The 25,137-nt window shown below is 51.7% G+C and overlaps 1 protein-coding gene across 6 annotated transcripts in view; it reads left to right on the top strand.

Moving 5' to 3' along the window:
- ino80 (INO80 complex ATPase subunit) overlaps window positions 1–25,137 on the top strand; it is a 314,154-nt gene that overhangs the window by 162,071 nt on the left and 126,946 nt on the right. For all 6 annotated transcript variants that reach the window (XM_038782859.1, XM_038782838.1, XM_038782829.1 and 3 more), the window contains 4 exons: window positions 34–101; window positions 185–278; window positions 2,146–2,311; window positions 4,623–4,763. In XM_038782859.1, the coding sequence (XP_038638787.1) occupies window positions 34–101; window positions 185–278; window positions 2,146–2,311; window positions 4,623–4,763 (469 nt within the window). The remainder of the gene's footprint in view (window positions 1–33; window positions 102–184; window positions 279–2,145; window positions 2,312–4,622; window positions 4,764–25,137) is intronic.

Below are 25,137 nucleotides of genomic sequence, written 5' to 3'. Positions count from 1 at the left end.
TTAATTTTTCATTGTTCTCCCTCTTTGATTTAGGTGGTTACGAGTCATTCTTTCCCCCTTCTCCCCAGTCCACATCCATCAGTCTCTGTTTCATAGAAAAGGTAAGAATTTTAGTTGATGTTCTCCAAGTTTTTGTCCAGTTATTGGGTGCCAGACCTCTAAAGATGTGTTTTTTCTCACCCAGGTAATGATGAAGAAAGCTGCTTCTCTTTTCTGCGATTTATAGATGTGTCACCCTCTGAAATGTCAAATGTGATGCTTCAAGGGATGCTTGCAAGGTGAGTGCTGTTGGTATGCAGGGACTAAAGTATATGTGTCTAAAATTCAGTGGGCAAACCTGCCCTCTTGTACCAGGTGTGTCTGCTGTGCCAAATTATGAAGAGTGGGACAAGATAGAAAGAAGCTATTTCCTGTAGTCAAAGGGCCAAGACTGAGGGGCCATCGAAAGAAGATTAACTAAAAGATTAGAACAAGAGTAACCCCTTCAGAGTTGAGGCTATGGAATTCATTTCTATGGTTAATGATTGAAGCGGGAACTATAACAACGTTCAAGATTAGAGAAGTAGATAAATGGTTGTGAAAACAGAGTGGGTAAACATGATCAGAGCTATCTGCTCTTGTGGAGGATAAACACCAAAATGGGAATAGGTTGGTGATGTTACCCCATTGAGGAAATATGCCTGGAAATACTGCCCCTTTTAAGGTCGCATAGTATGTGTCTCGAGGAGATGACAACAGATTAAAAGGCCAATTGATTCGTCACAAGGTGCTTCCCAAGTCATAGTGAAAGAAGTTGAGACACTAGACGGGCAAACAATTGGTGATAGCTAAGGTATTAGATGGGTTGTCTGCACTTAAAGTTGAAAAGGCACCTGGACTGGATGAGTCACCGAGACTGGGTGAGATGAATCCAAGGATACTGAGGGAAGTAAGGGTGGAAATTGTCAAGGCACTGACCATAATCTTCCAATCCTTGAGAATCAAAGGTGGCATCAGAGGACTGGAGAATTGCAAATGTTACACCCATGTTCAAGAAATGGTGTAAGGATAAACCCACACGCGGCAAGCCATTAAGTTTAACACCAGTGGTGGAAAAGATTTTGGAAACAATATGAACATACAAAATAGGAGCAGGAGTAGACTATTCAGCCCCTTGATCCGCTCAGCCATTCAATAAGATCATGGTTGATCTGTTTGTGTTGAGTTCCACATCTGCCACCGATAACCTTTGATTTCCTTGCCTGCTGCGAATCTATGTACCTCTGCCTTAAAAAAGAAAATCAGTGATCCTGCTTCGACTGTCTTCTGAGGCAGAGAGTTCCAGTAATGTGGAGCAAAATTCAGTCACATGGGCAAATGTGGATGAATTCTCCAAAATTATTTTGGTACTCATCCTGAGCTCTGTTAAATTGCTGACCAATTGCTCTGTCCCCGCCCATGCTGGTGTGTAAGCAGATCTTCTCTTCTCTGTGGAGGAGGCTGCAGGACACCTGTTCGAGGAATTGTTATGATCATCTGTTGCTGGATTTTGCTGTTTCAAGGAACAATTTTATCACATATCCAACTTCTAGCATGACCAGAGCAAACAGCAATTTGAACTGGGCCTACTGGATATTTTTGATTATTTCCTGGGTTATTTGTTTCCTGTTCCCTGTATGAACCATGATAAGACATGTTAATTCCAAGCAACGCTTCTAACATTGCACACAGCCACACAGCTTGACTGTTTTCTTCTGGGTAATTGCTAACTAAAGGTTTTAAGCACTCTGCTAAGTTTGTAAACATTGTGAAGAATTGTGGTGGGTGGCTAGTGTTTTGTTGTATTTCGACTGCTGATGGCTGCTCAGTCTATCTGCACTAGCTGCAAAGGTTGTCAAGATGGTTATTCTTCTCACAATTGCTCTTTTCCCAGCTTTTTCTTCCCTCTCTCTCTGCCCCGACATTGTTTGCAGATGCTTTACTGTTTCTGGAGTGCTGAGATATTTGGGATAAGGAAGGTGCCCTCGTGTTAGAGTGCAGGGTGTTGATGGAATGATGTACACTGAAATGAATCTTGTCATGTTTGGGAGGCCAAGCTTTTACGTGCAGTGACTTATTAAGATGTATAATATTCAGTACATCTCAGTGCCACCTTTTCCTCCACAGGTGGTTAGCTCTTTTTTTATCACAGAAAGCTTCCTATAGGCTTCATCATGCACGTTGTTGGAGAGATCGTGAGGTGAAGAGGCAACATCTGAACAGCACGGATCTGATCGTGTGGGTAGATTCCTGCACGTCTTTCCCCAACATCCACAGCAGCAGATATTTCCAGGTGAGAATGAGCATGTATGTAACAGAGGGTGGGATTTTCTGGCCGTTCACTCTGACGGGATCTTATGGTGCCACCAACGGCGTACCATAAGATCCCGTCGTGGGTTTCCCGCCAGCAAGGGGTGCGTTCAACTGGAAACCCCCGTTAACAGCAGCGGGACCAGAAGACCCTGCTGCTGGCTACTGTCGAGCAGTCATCCACCGCTGCAGAACACGCTCCGGAGAAGGAGGAAAGTCCCATCCAGTGCCTCCATGTTTTAAACATCCCAGTTGAGTCAGAACTACTATGAGATGTGATGCACAAGTGGGGTTTCAAACTGCTGGCCTGAGAACAATGTTATCAGAGGAAGGAGGACATTATCCCTGAGTATTAAAAAAGAAAATGCTGGAAAATCTCAGCATGTCTGGGAGCATCCCAGGGAGAGAAAAGAGTTCATGTTTCGAGCCCAGATGACCCTTTGTCAAAGCTTTGACAAAGGTTCATCTGGACTCGAAACGTCAGCTGTTTTTTCAATTAAGCGTGGCCAATCCACCTACCCTGCACATCTTTGGGTTGTGGGGATGAGACCACACAGACACTGAGAATGTGCTAACTGCACACACAGTGACCTGGGGCCGGGATCGAACCCAGGTCCTCAGCACCATGAAGCAGCAGCAGTGCTAACCACTGTGCCACCATGCCGCCAATCTACCACCTTTATGACTGGATGTGTAGGAGTTAGATCTGATCCGTTGGTTGTGGGATCGCTTCCTGTCTATTGTCTGTTGTTTGGCGCACAAATAGTCCTGTGATTATAGCTTCACCAGGTTGACACGTCATTTTTAGATATGCCTGCTGTTGCTCCTGACATGCTCGCCTGCACTCTTCATTGAAACCAGCTTGATGGTAATGGTAGAATGGAGATACCGGGGGGAAATGAGGAGCGAGAGTGTGTACTTCAGACCATGAGGTTACAGAGTGTGGTTAAACATAGACATAGATATAGAATTTACAGTCCAGAAGGAGGCCATTTTGCCCATCCAGCCCGCACTGGAAAGATCAACCCACCTCCACCCTATCCCCACGACCCAGTAACACCACTTCACCTTTTTGAACACTATGGGCAATTTAGAATGGCCAATCTACCTAACCTGCACAACTTTGGACTGTGGGAGGAATCCAGAGCACACGGAGGAAACCCACCCAGATATGGAGAACGTGCAGTCTCCACACAGACAGTGACCCAAGCCAGAAATCTAACCTGAGACCCTGGAGCTGTGAAGCAACTGTGCTAACCACTGTGTGGCCGGGTTGAATGCAATTCTGCTGCTGCTAATGGCTCATAGTGCCTCCCAGGATGCCCAGTGTTTGCTCGATTTATTAAAATTCTATCGCATTTTGCACGGTAATAGGGCCACACAACACAATGGTGGGTGTTCCCAATGTGAAGACAGGACTTCATCTTATGAAAGGAAAAGCATCTCAATAGCATGTCAGAGTCAATGAACAAGTCCCATTGTCAGCTACTGTGACCTTAATAGCACTATTTGAGCTTTGAGTTAGAGTCTCTTGCAAGTGACATATCCACTGCTGTCTGCAGCACTGTCTCCATGCTCTGGTCTCTGTGCATTCATGGTTGTGATGGAATAACAGTGACGATCTTTGTAACTGTGGGGTAACATTTGAAGCATTAGTTGAGGTGCATGAGACCTGATGTCCTTTGTTTTAATGCCTGCAGTGCATCGAATTTACAGTGCAGAAGGAGGCCATTCAGCCCATCGAGTCTCTGCCGGCCGTTGGACTTAAGCCCACACCTCCACGCTGTCCCAGTAACCCTACCTAACCTTTTGGGTGCTGAGGGGCAATTTAGCATGGTCAATTCACCTAACCTGCACCTCTTTGGACTGTGGGAGGAAACCGGGGCATCTGGAGGAAACCCACGATAGAGCCAACATTTAGACACTGCAGTTACTGAAGGGCATTTGTTTTTTTTTTACAGCACATAAAGGATTCAGTGAATCCTGTAATAATGCGTTGGCTTCAGCTGTGGGTGTTATTGAAGTATTTTGTCAGTATTGAATACCTAAATCCTGAAGAATTCTGTCATCCCAGTATAGTGTATTAGAATGGGGGTTCAAATCCAAGTCTTTTCATTTGTAAAATCAAATGGATCAAAGTGGGACAAGGAATGCCCACTGTCCATTTCTGTTTCAATTGCCCACATTGGCAATGTATAGACAGTCCGCAGTGAATTGTTGTTGAGAATTGCTGTTCTGATCTGTATTTCTTTAGGATATTAGTGAAGTCTTGAACAATCTATTCTGTCTGACAGGATCTTTGTTTTACCGGCTATTGCAAAGCAATAATCAGCCATACACAGCACCTTCTCCATCGACGGAAATTGGCTACCTCATCCATCCGCCACAGTCAGCCCACAGAAATGTCAGCCTTCCTCTACAGCAACATACCCAAGGTAAGGATCCAAGTCCATTCACTTTGGCTTTCACAAATCGCAGTCACAGGGCAGCATTGAAAGTTGGAAGTCATATCTGTTTTGGGAGGACTGTGAGTCATGAGTTGGAAACTACCCCTTCCAAAGAAAAGGGAGAGAGGGCTGTCCATGACAGTGGAGTCTTGAATTTTTTTTTGGATGCGGGGTGGATCACATTATTGTATTTGGAGGCAGGTCTCAGAATGTGGAACTCTGCCTTCAGATGTGCCCATTTTGGACACTACCGACTCCTGTGTTGGTACCTGTCCCTCTTCCCCCATTCAGGGGGAAGCACCGGGCAGCACGGTAGCATGGTGGTTAGCATAAATGCTTCACAGCTCCAGGGTCCCAGATTCGATTCCCGGCTGGGTCACTGTCTGTGCGGAGTCTGCACGTCCTCCCTGTGTGTGCGTGGGTTTCCTCCGGGTGCTCCGGTTTCCTCCCACAGTCCAAAGATGTGCGGGTTAGGTGGATTGGCTATGCTAAATTGCCCTTAGTGTCCTAAAAAATAAGGTTGGGGGGGGGGTTGTTGGGTTACTGGTATAGGGTGGATACGTTGACTTGAGTAGGGTGATCATTGCTCGGCACAACATCGAGGGCCGAAGGGCCTGTTCTGTGCTGTACTGTTCTATGTTCTATTCCCACACGTCTGTCTTTCTCTCCCTCATCCCACTGAATGATGGATATGGAAAGTATTCCAGCCTGTGCACACGGATCAATTATCTTAATGTCAGTAGATCACCAGAAAATACCTTCTGAGCCAAATTCCTGTAATAAACGGCTATTTGAGTATTTTGAAATATTTAATTTATTGCACTAAAAAAAACCAATCTAACAGAAATGATTGGATCAGTAACATAAGTACTTTATGGGTAGTCAGATGGACCTGTTGGGTTGGTTTACAGTATCTGTATTTTCAGAGCTCTAGGTCTAGAAATAGATAGTATTGTTTGTTTTCTGGGATGGCTGGAGAGAGTTAGATTATTGTGGGCTTTGCTGTACCTGTGTAAACAGCCAGCTGTATTATCACTGATAATGTGTATCTCACAGCAACCAACCAGCACAGCATACTTTCTACATGAGTAGGGGCATTTTTCCATGTTCTTTTGTATGCTTGTTCTCTACTGTTTGCCATGTTTTCTTTATTGCAGCATAATTTTGTTTGTTTATTCTTGATGTGAGCATTGCTGGCAAGGATAGAATTTATTGCCCAGCCTTAATTGCCGCTGCGCAGGTGGTAGTGAACAGCAGGCTTTTGAACTGCTACAGTCCAGGTGGTGCAGGTACACCCACAATGCTGCTGAGGAGTGAGATCCTGGATTTTGATCTAGCAATAATGAAGGAACAGTGATATAGTTCCAAGTCAGGGTGGTGTGCGACTTTGAAGGAAACTTGCAGGTGATGGTGTTCACCATGTGTCTGCTGCTCTTCAGGTAGTAGAGGTTGGATGTTGAAATGTGCTGTCAAAGGTGCCTTGGCAAGATGCTGCAGTGCTTTTGTAGATGTTACCCACTGCAGCTGCTGTGCAAAGGTGGTAGAGGGAGCAGATGTTTAAAGTGGTGGATTGGATACCAATTAGGAAGGCTTCTTTATCCCTGATGCTGTTGAGCTTCATGTTGCTGGAGCGGACTCATCCAGATAGTAAGAAGTCTTGCAAGAAGTGGGCAGCACGGTAGCATTGTGGATAGCACAATCGCTTCACAGCTCCAGGGTCCCAGGTTCGATTCCCGGCTTGGATCACTGTCTGTGTGGAATCTGCACATCCTCCCCATGTGTGCGTGGGTTTCCTCCGAGTGCTCCGGTTTCCTCCCACAGTCCAAAGATGTGCAAGTTAGGTTGATTGGACATGATAAATTGCCCTTAGTGTCCAAAATTGGGTGGGGTTACTGGGTTATGGGTTATGGGAATAGGGTGGAGGTGTTAACCTTGGGTAGGGTGCTCTTTCCAGGAGCTGGTGCAGACTCGATGGGCTGAATGGCCTCCTTCTGCACTGTAAATTCTAGGAACCCCAGGTTAAAGTCGAACAAATTTGTTTCGAATCACTAGCTTTCGGAACATAGCTCCTTCGTCAGTTGAAATTCAAACAATTTGAAACAAACCTGTTGGACTTTAACCTGGTTTTGTAAGACTTCCTACTGTGCTCACCCAAGTCCAAAGCCGGCATCTCCATATCATGGCTCATCCAGATAGGTAGAGTATTCCATCAATTTCTGACTTGTGTCTGTGGAGAGGATTTGGGGCGATGCGGTGTAGAATTTTCAGCCTCTGACTTGCTCTTACAGCCACTGTATTTATATGGCGGTCCAGTTCAGTTTCCGGTTAATTGTAATCCTCAGGATGTTGATGGAGGGGTTCATTGAGGGTAATGCCATTAAATGTCAAGAGTGGTCCCCTCTTGTTGGAAACTGCCGTCGTTTCGTACTTCCGTGACATAATGTTACTTGCTAGTTATCAGCACAAGCCCGAATTTTTTCATGCAGCATGTGGGCACAGATTGCTTCAGTATCTGAGTGGTGGTGAATGATGGTGAATACTGACTGCAATTATTAGAGAAGAATACAGCACAGGAACAGCCTTCAAGCCTGCACGGTCATGATACCACCCATGACCAAAACCCTCAGCACGTCTTTGTACTGTCTCCCTCTATACCCATCCTATCCATGTGTTTCTCAAGATGCCTTTTGAACGCCGTTAATGTATCTGCTTCCACAACCTCCCCTGGCATTGCGTTCCAGGCACTCACCACCCTCTGCGTAAAAAAAGCTGCCTCGCACATCTCCTCTAAACTTTGCCTCATGTACCTTAAACCTATGGCCCCTGTTGACTGACCCCTCCACCCTGGGAAAGAGTGCCTGCCCATCCACTATATCCATGCTCCTCATAATCTTGTAGACTTCTATCAGGCCATCCCTCAACTTCCGTCTTTCTAATGAAAACAGTCCGCGTCATTCAGGCCCTCCGCATAGCTAACACCCTCCAGACCAGGCAACATCCTGGTAAACATCCTCTGCACATTCTCCAAAGCCTCCACATCCTTCTGGTAGTGTGGCGACCAGAATTGTGCGCAATATTCCAAGTGCAGCCTTACCAAGGTTCCATACAACAGTAGCATGTCTTGCCAGTTTTTATACTCGATGCCCCGTCCAATGAAGGCAAGCATTCCGTATGCTTTCTTGACTACCTTGTCCACTTGTGTTGCCATTTTCAAAGATATGTGTGATGTGTTAGGCAGGTTGGTTCGACGTTGACTGCAACTGGATGCAGGGAGCTAGAAACAAACATCTAACACCGGAGATGATCCAACACTGTTTTATTTAACTATGAACTGCTGTACATGTTCAGCTGTGGGTTGATACTCTACTAATCCTACTGACGACCTCTTACTGGCTCAACCAGGCCTACTAGCTACCACATGACAATAATGACCACTGACTTGTGCACTCTGACTGTATCAGTGTCTGGGTCCCGAAAAGAGCGGGAGTCTTAATGCTTTATAGTGGTGGTGTCTTGTCTGGTGATTGGTTGTTCTGTGTTCATTGGTCATCCTATATGTCAATCACTGCCTGCCTGCATCTCATTATATACATGAGTGGATATTATGACATCTCCCCTTTTTTTAAAAATAAGTTATGGAACGTGAAGGTATATACATGCCTGACTATGTACAAGTGGTGAGTTAATGAACATATGTACATGGGAAGGTGTCTATCGTGCAGATACAGAGCAAACTGAACAAAATTTACAAAAGTAAAGTCTATAGATTCAGTCTTTGAGGCGGGCGATGAATTCTTTTTTTTTTTTTATAAATGTTTTTATTCAGTTTTCGTATTTTATATTGAACAAATTACAAATTGTTAGGAGAGAGAAACAAAAAAAAAAAACAAACAAAAACAAACACGCAAAAATTAACATACATATTTACAGGTAAGCATCTTCGTAGTAGTAACTGCGCCCCCCCCCCCCCCCCCCCCCCCCCCCTCAACATGTTCATTTAGCTTGGTTTTGGGCCTTAGCTAGCCATCGAACCCCCGTAACGAACCCGTAGCCCCCCCCCCCCCCCCCCTCCCGCTACCTTCCCCCGACTATTCTTCCTCTTGTACATTGGCCACAAATAGGTCCCGGAACAGTTTGCATGAATGGCTCCCACGTTCTGTGGAAGCCGTCGTCCGACCCTCGGATGGCAAATTTGATTTTCTCCATTTGGAGAGATTCCGAGAGGTCGGACAGCCAGTCCGCAGCTCTGGGCGGTGCTGCTGACCGCCAGCCAAACAGGATTCTACGGCGGGCGATCAGGGAGGCAAAGGCAAGGGCATCCGCCCTCCTCCCCAGGAATAGATCTGGCTGTTCTGAAACCCCGAAGACCGCCACTATCGGGCATGGCTCCACCCTCACTCCCACCACTTTGGACATTACCTCGAAGAAGGCTGTCCAGTACTCCACGAGTCTGGGGCAAGACCAGAACATGTGGGCGTGGTTGGCCGGGCCTCTTTGGCACCGTTCACATCTGTCTTCCACCTCCGGGAAGAACCTACTCATACGGGTTCTTGTTAAGTGGGCTCTATGTACCACTTTTAGTTGCGTCAGGCTGAGCCTTGCGCACGTGGAGGTGGAGTTGACCCTATGCAGTGCTTCGCTCCAGAGTCCCCACCCGATCTCCATCCCCAGGTCGTCCTCCCATTTCCTCCTTGTTGCGTCCAGTACGGTGTCGTCCCTATCTACCAGTCGGTCATACATGTCACTACAGTTCCCTTTCTCTAGGATACTTGCGTCCAGTAGGTCTTCCAGTAGTGTCTGTCGTGGCGGTTGTGGGTACGTCCTTGTCTCCTTTCGTAGGAAGTTTTTGAGCTGCAGGTACCGTAGCTCGTTCCCCCCCAGCTAGCTGAAATTTCTCTGTCAGTTCGTCCAGTGTTGCGATCCTGTCGTCCGTGTATAGGTCCCTGACTGTCAGTGTCCCCCCGTCCTGCCTCCACCTTTTGAAGGTGGCGTCGGTCAGTGCTGGTTTGAACCTATGGTTGTTGCAGATGGGAGCCCTGTTCGACATTTTGGTCAGGCCAAGTTGCTGCCGCAGTTGGTTCCAGGATTGGAGGGTGGCTGTCACCACTGGGCTGCTGGAGTGTTTTTTGGGTGGGGATGGGAGTGCTGCCGTGGCGAGGGCCCGGAGGGAGGTTCCCATGCAGGAGGCCTCCTCCGCACGCACCCACTCAGCTTCTGGCTCCTGGATCCATCCCCTTACTCGCTCGGCTGTTGCTGCCCAGTGGTAGAATTGTAGATTCGGGAGGGCTAACCCTCCCCTGGTTTTTGTTTTTTGTAAGACCTTCTTTGGGATCCTAGCATTTTTACCCCCCCATACGAACGCCATGATGAGTTTGTCCAGCGCTTTGAAAAAGGCCTTGGGGATGTAGATCGGAATGGATCTAAACAGGAAGAGGAACCTGGGCAGTACGTTCATTTTGATCGTCTGAACTCTCCCCGCGAGGGAGAGCGGGAGTGTGTTCCATCTTTGCAGGTCCTTTTTAACTTCCTCCGTCAGGCTGGTGAGGTTCCATTTGTGGATCCCTTTCCAGTCATGGGCTATTTGGATCCCCAGGTAGCGGAATTTATGTCGGGCTTGTTTGAACGGCAGCCCCTTTAGTGCTGCCCCCCCCCCCCCCCCCCCCCCTTGCGGGTGTAATGGGAAGATCTCACTTTTGCTCATGTTGAGTTTGTAGCCCGAGAAGGCTCCAAACTCTTTCAGGAGCGCGATGATTCCGTCCATGCTGCTTTGTGGGTCCGAGATATAGAGGAGCAGATCATCCGCATAGAGTGAGACTCTGTGCTCTCTACCTCCCCTTCGGATCCCCCTCCAATTTTTTGCTGCCCTGAGCGCGATTGCTAGCGGTTCGATTGCTAGTGCGAACAGCAGCGGGGACAGTGGGCATCCTTGTCTGGTGCCCCTGTGCAGCTGGAAGTATTGGGAGTTGGTATTGTTGGTCTGTACACTCGCCATGGGAGCGTTGTACAGGAGCTTTACCCAAGCGGTGAACCCTGTTCCAAGCCCGAACCGCTCCAGTACCTCTATGAGGTATATCCATTCGACTCTGTCGAAGGCCTTTTCTGCGTCCAGGGAGACGATCACCTCTTGTGTTCTCTCCCCGGAGGGGGTCATTATCACGTTCAGCAGGCGCCTGATGTTCGCGGTCAGCTGTCTACCTTTGACAAAGCCCGTCTGGTCCTCTGTGACCACCTCAGGTACACAGTCTTCTAGCCTTTTGGCTAGGATTTTGGCCAGTATTTTGGCGTCTGCATTCAGCAGAGATATGGGTCTGTATGACCCACATTCCGTTGGGTCTTTGTCTTTCTTAGGTATCAGCGAGATTGAGGCCTGTGCTAACGTGGGTGGCAACGTGCCCCTAGCTAGCGAGTCTGTGAACATCTCCCGCATGTGCGGGGCCAGCGCTGTCGCAAATTTTTTGTAGAAGTCCGCCGGGAATCCGTCCGGTCCCGGCGCCTTCCCCGCCTGCATGGAGCTAATGCTCTCCATGATCTCTCCCAGTGCTAGTGGTGCTTCCAGATCCCGTTTTCTGCCCTCTCCCACAACTGGTATGTTCAGTCCGTCAAGAAACCGGTTCATCCCAGCCTTCCCCGTTGGGGGCTCTGAGGTGTACAGCTCTTGGTAGAAGGCCTTGAAGGTTTTGTTAATCTTCTCTGGTTCTGTTTCCAACGTGCCTCTGGTATCTCTGATTTGCGCAATTTCTCTGCTGGCTGCCTGCTTTCTCAGCTGGTGGGCCAACAGGCGGCTGGCTTTGTCTCCGTGTTCGTATAGGGCCCCGCGTGCCTGGCGGAGTTGGTGTACTGCTTTCCTGGTGGAGAGCAGGTCAAAGTTCCTTTGTAATTCTTTTCTCTCCGCCAGGAGTTCTACAGTCGGGGCCTCGGAGTATTTATGGTCTACCTCCAGTATGGAGTCGACCAGCTTCTGCCTAGCCACCCTTTCCTCCCTATCTCTTTGCGCTTTGTAGGCTATGATTTCCCCTCTTAGTACGGCCTTAAGCGCTTCCCAGAACGTGGAGGGTGAGACCTCCCCGTTTTGGTTGATCTCAGTGTACTCCGCTATGGCCTGCGCTATCCTTTCGCTGAAGGCCTTGTCAGCTAGTAAGGCACCGTCCAACCTCCATTTGGGGCGCTGGGCCCTTCCCGTCTCTAGCCGCACATCCATGTAGTGTGGAGCGTGGTCTGATATCACAATTGCGGAGTATTCCACCTTGTCTATCTCTGGAAGCACCGTTTTCCCCACCACAAAGAAGTCAATTCTGGTGTACACGTTGTGTACTGGGGAGAAGAAAGAGAATTCTTTCTCCCCCGGGTGGGCGAATCTCCAGGGGTCTACTGCTCCCATCTGCTCCATATAGTGGCTGAGTTCCCTTGCCATGTTTGAGGTTTTCCCCGTTCTGGGGTTTGATCTGTCCGTCGTTGGGTCCTGTACACAGTTGAAGTCCCCCCCCATGATTAGTCGGTGCGTCGCTATGTCCGGGATTTCTGCCATGGTCTTTTGGATGAAGCTCGTGTCGTCCCAGTTGGGCGCGTACACGTTAACTAGAACTACCGGCGCCCCATCCAGGGCCCCGCTGACCATGACATACCGTCCCCCTGGGTCCGTAACCGTCTTTGTCGCCCTAAACATTGTCCTCTTGCCAATCAGGATCGCCACCCCCCTGGCCCTTGCCCCATAACAGGAATGATAGGTTTGTCCCACCCAGCCCTTTCTTACCCGCAGTTGGTCCTGCTCCCTCAAGTGCGTCTCTTGGAGGAAGACTATGTCGGCCCTCATGTTTCTAAGGTGGGTGAGGACTCTAGATCTCTTCACTGGGCCGTTAAGTCCCCTTACGTTCCAGGTGACTATTCTGGTGGGGGGCTTCTGCCCCCTTGCTCCTGTGGGGTTAACCATATTTGTCCGGTGGACGCGCCCCTGCCCTCTGGGGTTTCCCTATGTTAGGGGGCCGTCCAGGATGTCCACTATCACTGCTCTCCCCATGCGGTCGGGTCCCTGCGCTCCGGGGTTCCCCCTTGTCCCGGGGACACCCGCCATGGCCGTCCACTTTGTGTCCGCCACGCGGGTAGTCCCCTGCACTCCGGGGGGGCCCTTCACCCACAGACCGTACTGGGTGGGTGCTTGCCGCAGTTCCCTGTTTCGAGCCCTTGTCTGTGGCACTTTGTGGCCCTATTCCCTTACTGGCCTCTTTTGTCCCTTCGTCCCTGCGTTTCCCCTCCCTGGTCTCTCGCCCCCCGGGTGCCCCCCCCCCCCCCCCCCCCCCCCCCCCGCTCTATCCCTTTCGGGGATACCCCTGTGTACCCCTCCATTGCCCCTCTCTCCCCCATTCCTGTCCCCATTTGCTCTCCCACCTTTGATGGGTGATCCCCCCCCTCCCCTGCCTGGCGCCTTCCCCCCTGTTGGGGGTGCGCTGCGGCCCTGCTCTGTTGCGCGCCCCCTTCGCTAGCTTTCCTGCTAGCACGGTGGCTCCCCTCTCGGAGGTTACTGTCCCGCTTCCCCTCTCCCCTCTCCAGTACTCCCGTTCCCTCGTGCCGGGGCCTGGCCTCCCACCTGGAGCGGGCCCTAGGGCATTGGGTTGTTTTCCGTTCTGGGTGTTCCTGCCAGGGGGGAGGGGGCTGGCTTTGCCTCGCCCCTCCCCACCCCCCCGTCGGCATGACGTGTCTCCTTGCCATGGGCCCCTCGTCCCTACTTCCCATGGCGTTTTTCCAGCCCGTGCTCCTCGACGAATCTATTCGCCTCGGCAGGGGCTGTAAAGAAATATTCCTTGTGTTGGTATGTGACCCAGAGTTTTGCTGGGTACAGCATACCAAAACGTACTTTGTTCTTATAGAGAGCTGCTTTCGCTCTGTTGAACTCCGCCCGTCTCTTAGCTATGTCCGCTCCAAAATCCTCGTAGATTCGGATGGCGTGCCCGTCCCAATTGCAGGCTCTATTCTCCTTGGCCCAGCGCAGGATTGTCTCCCTATCCCGGTACCGGTGCAGTCTGGCTATAACTGCTCTCGGTTTTTCCCCTTCCTTGGGCTTCGGGCGCAGTGACCGATGAGCTCTGTCCATTTCCGGTGGGGTGGGAAAAGTTTCCCGCCCCACTAAGGAGCCCAGCATCGCAGCCACGAATGTTGTGGGATTTCTACCCTCTATCCCCTCTGGCAGGCCCACTATCTTAATATTTTGCCTTCTCGAGCTGATCTCCTGGTCGTCTACCCTGCCCTTCAGGCTCCCCTGTGTTGCACTCAGTTTCACCATTCCCCTCTCCAGGGATATGACCCGGTCGCTCGCGTCAGTCGCTGCCTTCTCCAGCTCTTTAATGGTTGCCCCCTGGGCTTCCAGTATCTTCCCTTGGGCTTCCAGTATCTTCCCTTGGGCATCCACTTTCTTCTCCAATCTGGTCAGAACCTGCTGCACCCCTGACATGGCCCTGGTCACTGCTGCCTGTGCTGCGGCCTCTGCGTCTGCTTTTAACTCTGCCTTGAATTCCTGCAGCTGCTCCCTCACCACCTCGGCAAAGGCTTCCTTCCAATTCACGCCCCCCTCTAACCCCAGGGGAGAGGTTGCCCGCCCGTCCAGCTCTTCTGGATGCGGCGAAGCATCCTTCCCGCCGCTTCGCGTGTTGACTCGTTCGCCCGAGCTGGCTTTCCCTTTGCCCAGTCTACTTCCGGTGCCCCCTTTCTCTTGGCTCCCTTCTGGCACTTTTTTCTCCCCCTTCCCCTTCATCTTTTCTTCTCTCCTTGTTCTTCTTTTTCCCCCTTTTACCCTTTTCTCTTTACCAGTTTTCTTTTGGGAAGAACAGAAATACAAGTCTCTTTTTTCTTTTGTCTTCTTTCCCCACTCAACCAGGAGAGAGAGTCCCTTTGTCTTTGCCACGTGGTGGTCACAGCAGTTGGGGGGGGGGAGGGGCGAGTGGGCCGGTGGTCGCTGCTGGTTGGGGGGGGGGGGGGGGGTGGTCGCTGCTGGTTGGGGGGGGGGGGTGTCCCCCGCTGCTGGCTGGGGGGGGGGGGGTTGTGTCCCCGCTGCTGGCTGGGGGGGGGGGGTTGTGTCCCCGCTGCTGGCTGGGGGGGGGGGGGGTTGTGTCCCCGCTGCTGGCTGGGGGGGGGGGGGTTGTGTCCCCGCTGCTGGCTGGGGGGGGGGGGGGTTGTGTCCCCGCTGCTGGCTGGGGGGGGGGGGGTCCCCGCTGCTGGCTGGGGGGGGGGGGGAAGAGAAGAGGGGCCGCCGCCGCCGCACCGCTCCTGGCCCGCGGGGGGGGGGGGGGGAGAGAAGAGGGGCCGCCGCCGCACCGCCCCTGGCCCGCGGGGGGGGGGGGGGGGGGGGAGAGAAGAGGGGCCGCCGCCGCCGCCGCCGCCGCACCGCTCCTGGCCCGCGTGGGGGGGGGGGGGAGAGAAGAGGGGCCGCCGCCGCCGCACCGCTCCTGGCCCGCGTGGGGGGGGGGGAGAGAAGAGGGGCCGCCGCCGCCGCCGCACCGCTCCTGGCCCGCGTGGGGGGGGGGGGGGGGGGAGGGAGAGGGGATGGACCTGCTGCTGTTGGGCCCCCCTGTCGCCGCTCCGCTGCCGCTCCGGCTCCTCCGCTCCGGCTCCTCCGCTCCTCCGCTCCGGCTCCTCCGCTCCGGCTCCTCCGGCTCCTCCGCTCCTCCGCTCCGGCTCCTCCGCTCCGGCTCCTCGGCTCCTCCGCTCCGGCTCCTCGGCTCCTCCGCTCCGGCTCCTCGGCTCCTCCGCCTCGGCTCCTCCGCTCCGGCTCCTCGGCTCCTCCGCTCCGGCTCCTCGGCTCCTCGGCTCCGGCTCCTCGGCTCCTCCGCTCCGGCTCCTCGGCTCCTCGGCTCCCGCTCCGGCTCCTCTGCCGGCGCTCCTCCTCCGCCGTCCGGCCTGTCGGGGGGGGGGGGGGGGGGGGGGGTTGTTGTTCTTGTCTACCGCTTGCGGGAGCCCCTCTCCCTGCGACCTCCTCGCTCGCCGCCCGGAAGTCGATCCGGGCGATGAATTCTGGTCGATTGCCGCAGAAGTGGAGCAGGAGACGCCAGCACTTGGACAGGCGGGATTGCTGGCATTGCGGCGGTGTTGTGGACAGGCGGGATCGCTGGCAAATCGGTGACCTCGTGGCAGGAAACGTCTGGAGGAGGCATGATAGCCGGCGGAGCAATGCAGTTAGGGGGTGGGCAGGGAACTCTCCGCAGCGCCCTCCTGTTGCGCCGGAGAATGGAGCCGTCAGCCAATTGGACAATGAAAGACCTTGGGGCGGCCTTCCTGATAACAACAGCTGGGGCCGACCAACCTCCCTCAGGCAACTGGACGCGAGCAACATCTGCGGGAGCCAGTGCAGGCAGATCCGTGGCATACGTGATCTTCTGCTGATCCCTGGACCGATGCACTTTTTGCAGCACCATGAGATGGTCAAGGTCTGGAATATGAATGGCTGGAACAGTCGTCCTCGGGTTGCGGTTCATGAGCATCTGCGCTGGAGACAAACCAGTCGACAGAGGGGCTGCCCTGTAGGCCAGCAGCGCCAAGTTGAAATTGGATGCTGAGTCTGCAGCCTTGCACAACAACCGCTTGACGATATGGACCCCTTTCTCGGCCTTCCCATTTGTTTGCGGGTGCATTGTGGATAGCACAATCGCTTCACAGCTCCAGGGTCCCAGGTTCGATTCCGGCTTGGGTCACTGTCTGTGCGGAGTCTGCATATCCTCCCCGTGTGTGCGTGGGTTTCCTCCGGTTGCTCCGGTTTCCTCCCACAGTCCAAAGATGTGCAGGTTAGGTGGATTGGCCATGATAAATTGCCCTTAGTGGGATTGAGTTCCGGAGCCATGAGGTCATGTTGCAGTTGTACAAAACTCTAGTACGGCCGCATTTGGAGTATTGCATACAGTTCTGGTCGCCTCATTATAGGAAGGACGTGGAAGCTTTGGAACGGGTGCAGAGGAGATTTACCAGGATGTTGCCTGGTATGGAGGGAAAATCTTATGAGGAAAGGCTGATGGACTTGAGGTTGTTTTCGTTAGAGAGAAGAAGGTTAAGAGGTGACTTAATAGAGGCATACAAAATGATCAGAGGGTTAGATAGGGTGGACAGCGAGAGCCTTCTCCCGCGGATGGAGGTGGCTAGCACGAGGGGGCATAGCCTTAAATTGAGGGGTAATAGATATAGGACAGAGGTCAGAGGTGGGTTTTTTACTCAAAGAGTGGTGAGGCCGTGGAATGCCCTACCTGCAACAGTAGTGAACTCGCCAACATTGAGGGCATTTAAAAATTTATTGGATAAGCATATGGATGATAAGGGCATAGTGTAGGTTAGATGGCCTTTAGTTTTTTTCCATGTCGGTGCAACATCGAGGGCCGAAGGGCCTGTACTGCGCTGTATCATTCTATGTTCTATGTTCTAGTGTCCAAAATTGCCCGTAGTGTTGGGTGGGGTTACTGGGTTATGGGGATAGGGGGGAGGTGTTAACCTTGGGTAGGGTGCTCTTTCCAGGAGCCAGTGCAGACTCGATGGGCCGAATGGCCTCCTTCTGCGCTGTAAATTCTATGAAAAAATGTAATGGGGACTGGAAGTGATGTGTCTGAAGTTGTAGGATCGTGCAAAATCGGACCACTCCTGGCTGTAAAAACATGGACCGTTGTCACTCATTACTGTGAGTGGTATCCCGTGCCTGGCAAACGTCTCTTTGCAGGCTTTGATGACGGACCTAGACGTGAGGTCCGACAATTTCACCACTTCCGGGTACCTGGAGAGGTAGTCAACCAAGAGCACGTAATCACGCCCATTGGCGTGAAAGAGGTCTACCCCCACTTTAGACCACGGAGAGGTCACAATCTCGTGCTGTTGCAGTGTTTCTTTGGGCTGAGCTGGTTGAAACTTCTGGTAGGTCGGGCAGTTGAGGACCGTGTCAGCAATGTCCTGGTTGATACTCGGCCAATAAACCGCCTCCCGAGCTCTGCGTCAACATTTTTCCACCCCAAGGTGAACCTCATGGATCTTTCCGAACACCAGAGCTCGCATGCTTTGAGGAATGACGATCCTGTCCAGTTTAAGGATTCCCTCAGTGACCGTTAACTCGTCCTTAACGTTAAAGAACTGGGGACACTGCCCCTTTTGCGAGCCATGGGCGAGGTGATGCATCCCGCGCTGCAGTGGAGGATCCTTGGCAGTTTCTTCACTAATTTGGATCACACGTTCATCAGTGGCTGGTAGGTTGCTGGCACACAACTGCACCTGTGCCTCTATGTGGCAGATGAAGTTGCCTTGTTCACACGGCATGGTGATGGACCTGGATAGGGCATCTGCGATGATCAGCTCCTTACCCGGTGTGTAGACGAGTTCGAAGTCATATCGGCGGAGACAAAGAAGAATGCGCTGTAGCCGAGGCGTCATGTCATTTAGATCCTTCTGGATTATGTGGACTAAAGGCCTGTTGTGGTCTGTTTCCACCGTGAACTTCGGCAGGCCGTATACATAGTCATGAACCTTGACTATTCCTGTCAGGAGACCCAAGCACTCCTTCTCAATCTGGGCATACCGTTGCTCGGTTGGCGTCATGGCCCTGGAGGCATATGCCACTGGAGCCCAGGACGAGGAGTCGTCTCGCTGGAGGAGCATCGCCCCAATGCCGTCCTGGCTAGCGTCGATAGATATCTTGGTGTCCCTGGTTGGGTCAAAGAACGCCAGTACTGGGGCTGTGGTGAGCTTCGCCTTTAGCTCGAGCCACTCCTTTTCATGTACGGGCAGCCACTGGAACATTGTTGACTTCTTTACGAGATGCCGGAGGGCCATGGTGTGGGCTGCCAAATTGGGAATGAATTGCCCGAGGAAATTTACCATCCCGAGGAAGCGGAGGACCGCCTTCTTGTCCTCCGGGGTCTTCATGGCGTTGATCGCCAGCACCTTGTCGGCGTCAGGTTGCACACCGTGCTGTGAAATGTGGTCACCCAGAAACTTGACAGCGGATTGACCAAACGAGCATTTGGCCTTGTTGAGCTGGAGGCCATTTTCATGAATCCGCTGGAAGACCTGTCTGAGGCGGGCAATGTGATCCTCGGGCGTTGTGGACCAGATGATCACGTCGCCCACATAGACTCTCACCCCCTCAATGCCCTCCATCATTTGTTCCATGATGCGATGAAATACTTCGGAATACATACCGAAGGGCATGCGGTTGGAGCAATATCAACGTGCACAGCTTCCGACTGGACGCGTCCAGCTGTATTTCCCAGAAACCACGGGAGGCGTCCAGTTTGGTGAAAAATTTGGCATGAGCCATCTCACTGGTTAACTCATCACGCTTCGGGATCGGGTAGTGCTCTCGCATGATGTTGCGGTTCAGGTCTTTGAGATCAATGCAAATACGGAGTTCACCAGGGGGTTTTTTGACGCATACCATGGAGCTAACCCAGTCTGTTGGTTCCGTGACCTTTGAGACGATGCCCTGGTCTTGGAGGTCTTGCACTGCTTTTTTAGGCAATCCTTGAGAGGAGCCGGCACCCTGCGTGGTGCATGGATCACTGGGGTGGCATTCGGCTTGAGCAGAATTTTGTAGCGATATGGGAGCGTGCCCATTTCATCAAACATGTTGTGGTATTGTGTGAGAATGTCGTCTACCTCGTCCTAGAGATTCACATCGGTCGAGGCAGTCGCCGGCGTCGAGGACATGGTGTGGACTCGCTGGACCAGATTCAGGAGCTTGTAGGCGCGAGCACCGAGTAGGGACGCCCTGTCAGGCCGCACGATCTCAAATCGTAAAATTGTCTTGAATTCCTTGTGCGATACCCCTAGCCAACACGATCCGCTGGCAGCTATGGCATTGCCTTTGTAGGAGTTGGCATGCTGGTGGAAGAATGCTGGGTTGATCACGGATGCTGTCGAGATCTGACTGCGATATGAGGTTCGCAGACGCGCCGGTGTCCAGTTTAAATCGGATGCGAGCCTGGTTGACTGTGAGGATAGCACACCACTCGTCGTCGGGATCGTCAGGATTGAAAGGTGGGTTGCCGGTGCAGTAGAGACCAGGTCGTCTGTGGTTATGATGCCCACCCGATATGGAGACTCGAGGCAGTCAGCATCGGGATCCGTTGGGCTGTCGGCATCAGCTTCCCGCATGTCTTATTGTCCCGAGCGGATACTTCTGCGCCGTGTCTGGGACCGCCGGCTGATAATCGGTGGAGCGGACCTGCAGCAGGCCGCGTAATGGCCAGGCTTCCCACACTGTAGACATCGCCGTCCTTTGGCTGGGCATTGCCGCTTTAAATGGGCGCAGCCACAATTCGGACACGTCATAACGCTGACGTCAGCACGTTCTGTGCGCCAAAGCGCACGCACAGTGTGGTCGGCCGACGTACGCACCTGCGCATTAGGGTTTTCGGTCTCGTCGTCCATCAGGTCGTGGCGTGCATGCGTAGGGACCCGGGAAAAGCCGCAAAACGGCCACACTCCTCGATACTCAGGCCTTGCATTTTTTAAATGGCCTGCACCCGTTCTGCCTCGTGGGAGGCCAGTTTTCCAGTTTCCGCCGTCCTGATGTGGGAGTAACGATTCTTGGCATGCTCATGGACTACGCACGTCTCGATAGCGACGGAGAGAGTTAGCTGTTTGATTTTGAGGAGCTGCCGCCGCAGGGAATCGGAGTGGACCATGAAAACGATCTGATCTCGGATCATGGAATCAGCCGTTGAGCCGTAATTACATGGCTGGGTCAGGAAGGACTGAAAAGGTTCATCCTTACCCTGAAGCCTCTGTTGGAAGATGTACCGTTCAAAGCTGTCATTCACTTCAATGTCGCAGTTGCTGTTGAATTTTAGCAGGACTGTTTTGAACTTCGTCTTGTCTTCGCCATCGGCAAACGTAAGCGAGTTGTAGATATGGATGGCGTGATCCCCGCGGTCGAGAGAAATAGCGCGATCTTCCTTGCATCCGATGCTTCCTCGAGGTCAGAGGCCTCGATATACAGGAGGAACTTTTGCTTGAAGATCTTCCAATTGGCGGCGAGGTTGCCGGAGATGCGGAGCTGCGGAGGAGGCTGGATGTTTTCCATGTCGCTGGATGGCCGCTTGCTGGTCGTTGCAGATTCACTCGAGGTAGGTTTGGCAGGATTAATAGCACTCTGGTACCATGATGTGTTAGGCAGGTTGGTTCGACGTTGACTGCAACTGGATGCAGGGAAGCTAGAAACAAATGTCTAACACCAGAGATGATCCAGCACTGTTTTATTTAACTATGAACTGCTGTACATGTTCAGCTGTGGGTTGACACTCTACTAATCCTACTGACGATCTCTTACTGGCTCGACCAGGCGTACTAGCTACCACATGGCAATAATGTCCACTGACTTGTGCACTCTGACTGTCTCAGTGTCTGGGTCCCGAAAAGGGCGGGAGTCTTAATGCCATGTGGGCTTTATAGTGGTGGTGTCTTGTCTAGTGATTGGTTGTTCTGTGTTGTGTGTTCATTGGTCATCCTATGTGTCAATCATTGCCTGTCTGCATCTCATTATATACATGAGTGGATATTATGACACTGTGGACCTGTTCGCCCAGATCTGGTCAGCTGTTCTGGGGAAATTTGCATACGTGCAGTGCGGTCAGCCTAAGTTGAAGGTGAACCTGCGAAGAAGACCCAAGGAGTTTGAGTAAAGGCAAGCAACCAGCAGAGGGCAGCAGAGCAGAGCTACTGGTCAGCTGTTCTGGGGAAATTTGCATACGTGCAGTGCGGTCAGCCTAAGTTGAAGGTGGTTTGTGGAGGGGCTGTTGGCAAGTGACAGTTAAACCCGAAACACTTTGTGAGTGTTTCCCACCCTACCTCCTCCTCTAACCAACCCCCCCACCCCACGGTGGTTGGGAAGCGGGAGCAGGGGCCTGTCGTGAAGGTGAGTGAGTGCCTTTAAATTTGCTTACCTTTCAGCGGGATCAGGGTTTGAGGTAATATCAGGTAAGCTCTTCCTTTCTTTTTCTTTTTCTTGTTTTTTTTTTTTTAATCTAGAGGGGATGTCAGGGAAGGCAGTACAATGCTCCTCCTGCAGAATGTTTGAGGTGAGGGACGCCGTCAGTGTCCCTGCTGATTTCATCTGTGGGAAGTGCACCCAACTCCAGCTCCTCAAAAACCGTGTTAGGGACCTGGAGCTTGAGCTGGATGAACTTCGGATCATTCGGGAGGCAGAGGGGGTCATAGATAGGAGCTTCAGGGAAGTAGTTACACCAAAGACTGGAGATAGATGGGTAACAGTAAGAGGGACTGGGAAGAAGCAGTCAGTGCAGGGACCCCCTGCGGTCGTTCCCCTGAGTAACAAGTATACCGTTTTGGATACTTGTGGGGGGGACGACTTACCAGGGGTAAGCCATGGGGTACGGGCCTCTGGCACGGAGTCTGTCCCTGTTGCTCAGAAGGGAAGGGGGGAAAGGAGTAGAACATTAGTAATTGGGGACTCAATAGTCAGGGGCACAGATAGGAGATTTTGTGGGAGCGAGAGAGACTCACGTTTGGTATGTTGCCTCCCAGGTGCAAGGGTACGTGATGTCTCGGATCGTGTTTTCCGGGTCCTTAAGGGGGAGGGGGAGCAGCCCCAAGTCGTAGTCCACATTGGCACTAACGACATAGGTAGGAAAGGGGAGAAGGATGTCAGGCAGGCCTTTAGGGAGCTAGGATGGAAGCTCAGAGCGAGAACAAACAGAGTTGTTATCTCTGGGTTGTTGCCCGTGCCACGTGATAGTGAGATGAGGAATAGGGAGAGAGAGCAATTAAACACGTGGCTACAGGGATGGTGCAGGCGGGAGGGATTCAGATTTCTGGATAACTGGGGCTCTTTCTGGGGAAGGTGGGACCTCTATAGACAGGATGGTCTACATCTGAACCTGAGGGGCACCAATATCCTGGGGGGGAGATTTGTTAGTACTCTTTGGGGGGGTTTAAACTAATTCAGCAGGGGCATGGGAACCTGGATTGTAGTTTTGGGGTGCGAGAGATTGAGAGTAGAGAGGTCAGGAGCACAGTTTTGACTTCGCAGGAGGGCGGCGGCAGTGTTCAGGTCTGTGGTTTGAAGTGTGTCTATTTCAATGCCAGGAGTATACGAAATAAGGTAGGGGAACTGGCAGCATGGGTAGGTACCTGGGACTTCGATGTTGTGGCCATTTCAGAGACATGGATAGAGCAGGGACAGGAATGGTTGTTGCAGGTTCCGGGGTTTAGGTGCTTTAGTAAGGTCAGAGAAGGGGGCAAAAGAGGGGGAGGTGTGGCGCTGCTAGTCAAGGACAGTATTACGGTGGTAGAAAGGATGCAAGATGGGGACTCTTCTTCCGAGGTAGTATGGGCTGAGGTTAGAAACAGGAAAGGAGAGGTCACCCTGTTGGGAGTTTTCTATAGGCCACCTAATAGTTCTAGAGATGTAGAGGAAAGGATGGCGAAGATGATTCTGGAAAAGAGCGAAAGTAACAGGGTAGTTGTTATGGGAGACTTTAACTTTCCTAATATTGACTGGAAAAGATATAGTTCGAGTACATTGGATGGGTCGTTCTTTGTACAATGTGTGCAGGAGGGTTTTCTGACACAATATGTTGACAGGCCAACAAGAGGTGAGGCCACTTTGGATTTGGTTTTGGGTAATGAACCAGGCCAGGTGTTAGATCTGGAGGTAGGTGAACACTTTGGAGACAGTGACCACAATTCGGTGACCTTTACGTTAGTGATGGAAAGGGATAAGTATACCCCGCAGAGCAAGAGTTATAGCTGGGGGAAGGGCAATTATGATGCCATTAGACATGACTTAGGATGTGTTGGTTGGAGAAGTAGGCTGCAAGGGTTGGGCACACTGGATATGTGGAGCTTGTTCAAGGAACAGCTATTGCATGTTCTTGATAAGTACGTACCAGTCAGGCAGGGAGGAAGGGGTCGAGCGAGGGAACCGTGGTTTACCAAAGAAGTGCAATCTCTTGTTAAGAGGAAGAAGGAGGCCTATGTGAAGATGAGGCGTGAAGTTTCAGTTGGGGCGCTTGATAGTTACAAGGAAGCGAGGAAGGATCTAAAGAGAGAGCTGAGACGAGCAAGGAGGGGACATGAGAAGTCTTTGGCAGGTAGGATCAAGGAAAACCCAAAAGCTTTCTATAGGTATGTCAGGAATAAAAGAATGACTAGGGTAAGAGTAGGGCCAGTCAAGGACAGTGGTGGGAAGTTGTGTGTGGAGGCTGAGGAGATAAGCGAGATACTAAATGAATACTTTTCGTCAGTATTCACTCAAGAAAAAGATAATATTGTGGAGGAGAATGCTGAGACCCAGGCTATTAGAATAGATGGCATTGAGGTGCGTAGGGAAGAAGTGTTGGCAATTCTGGACAAGGTGAAAATAGATAAGTCCCCGGGGCCGGATGGGATTTATCCTAGGATTCTCTGGGAAGCCAGGGAAGAGATTGCTGAGCCTTTGGCTTTGATTTTTAGGTCATCATTGGCTACAGGAATAGTGCCAGAGGACTGGAGGATAGCAAATGTGGTCCCTTTGTTCAAGAAGGGGAGTAGAGATAACCCCGGTAACTATAGGCCGGTGAGCCTAACGTCTGTGGTGGGTAAAGTCTTGGAGAGGATTATAAAAGATACGATTTATAATCATCTAGATAGGAATAATATGATTAGGGATAGTCAGCATGGTTTTGTGAAGGGTAGGTCATGCCTCACAAACCTTATCGAGTTCTTTGAGAAGGTGACTGAACAGGTAGACGAGGGTAGAGCAGTTGATGTGGTGTATATGGATTTCAGTAAAGCGTTTGATAAGGTTCCCCACGGTCGGCTATTGCAGAAAATACGGAGGCTGGGGATTGAGGGTGATTTAGAGATGTGGATCAGAAATTGGCTAGTTGAAAGAAGACAGAGAGTGGTAGTTGATGGGAAATGTTCAGAATGGAGTTCAGTTACGAGTGGCGTACCACAAGGATCTGTTCTGGGGCCGTTGCTGTTTGTCATTTTTATAAATGACCTAGAGGAGGGCGCAGAAGGATGGGTGAGTAAATTTGCAGACGACACAAAAGTCGGTGGAGTTGTAGACAGTGCGGAAGGATGTTGCAGGTTACAGAGGGACATAGATAAGCTGCAGAGCTGGGCTGAGAGGTGGCAAATGGAGTTTAATGTGGAGAAGTGTGAGGTTATTCACTTTGGAAAGAATAACAGGAATGCGGAATATTTGGCTAATGGTAAAATTCTTGGTAGTGTGGATGAGCAGAGGGATCTCGGTGTCCATGTACATAGATCCCTGAAAGTTGCCACCCAGGTTGATAGGGTTGTGAAGAAGGCCTATGGTGTGTTGGCCTTTATTGGTAGAGGGATTGAGTTCCGGAGCCATGAGGTCATGATGCAGCTGTACCAAACTCTGGTACGGCCGCAT

Source organism: Scyliorhinus canicula, chromosome 2, assembly GCF_902713615.1.
Source record: "Scyliorhinus canicula chromosome 2, sScyCan1.1, whole genome shotgun sequence".
Classification (NCBI taxonomy): domain Eukaryota; kingdom Metazoa; phylum Chordata; class Chondrichthyes; order Carcharhiniformes; family Scyliorhinidae; genus Scyliorhinus; species Scyliorhinus canicula.
Note: the sequence above shows the minus strand (reverse complement) of the source record. Positions and strands in the feature narration are given on the sequence as shown.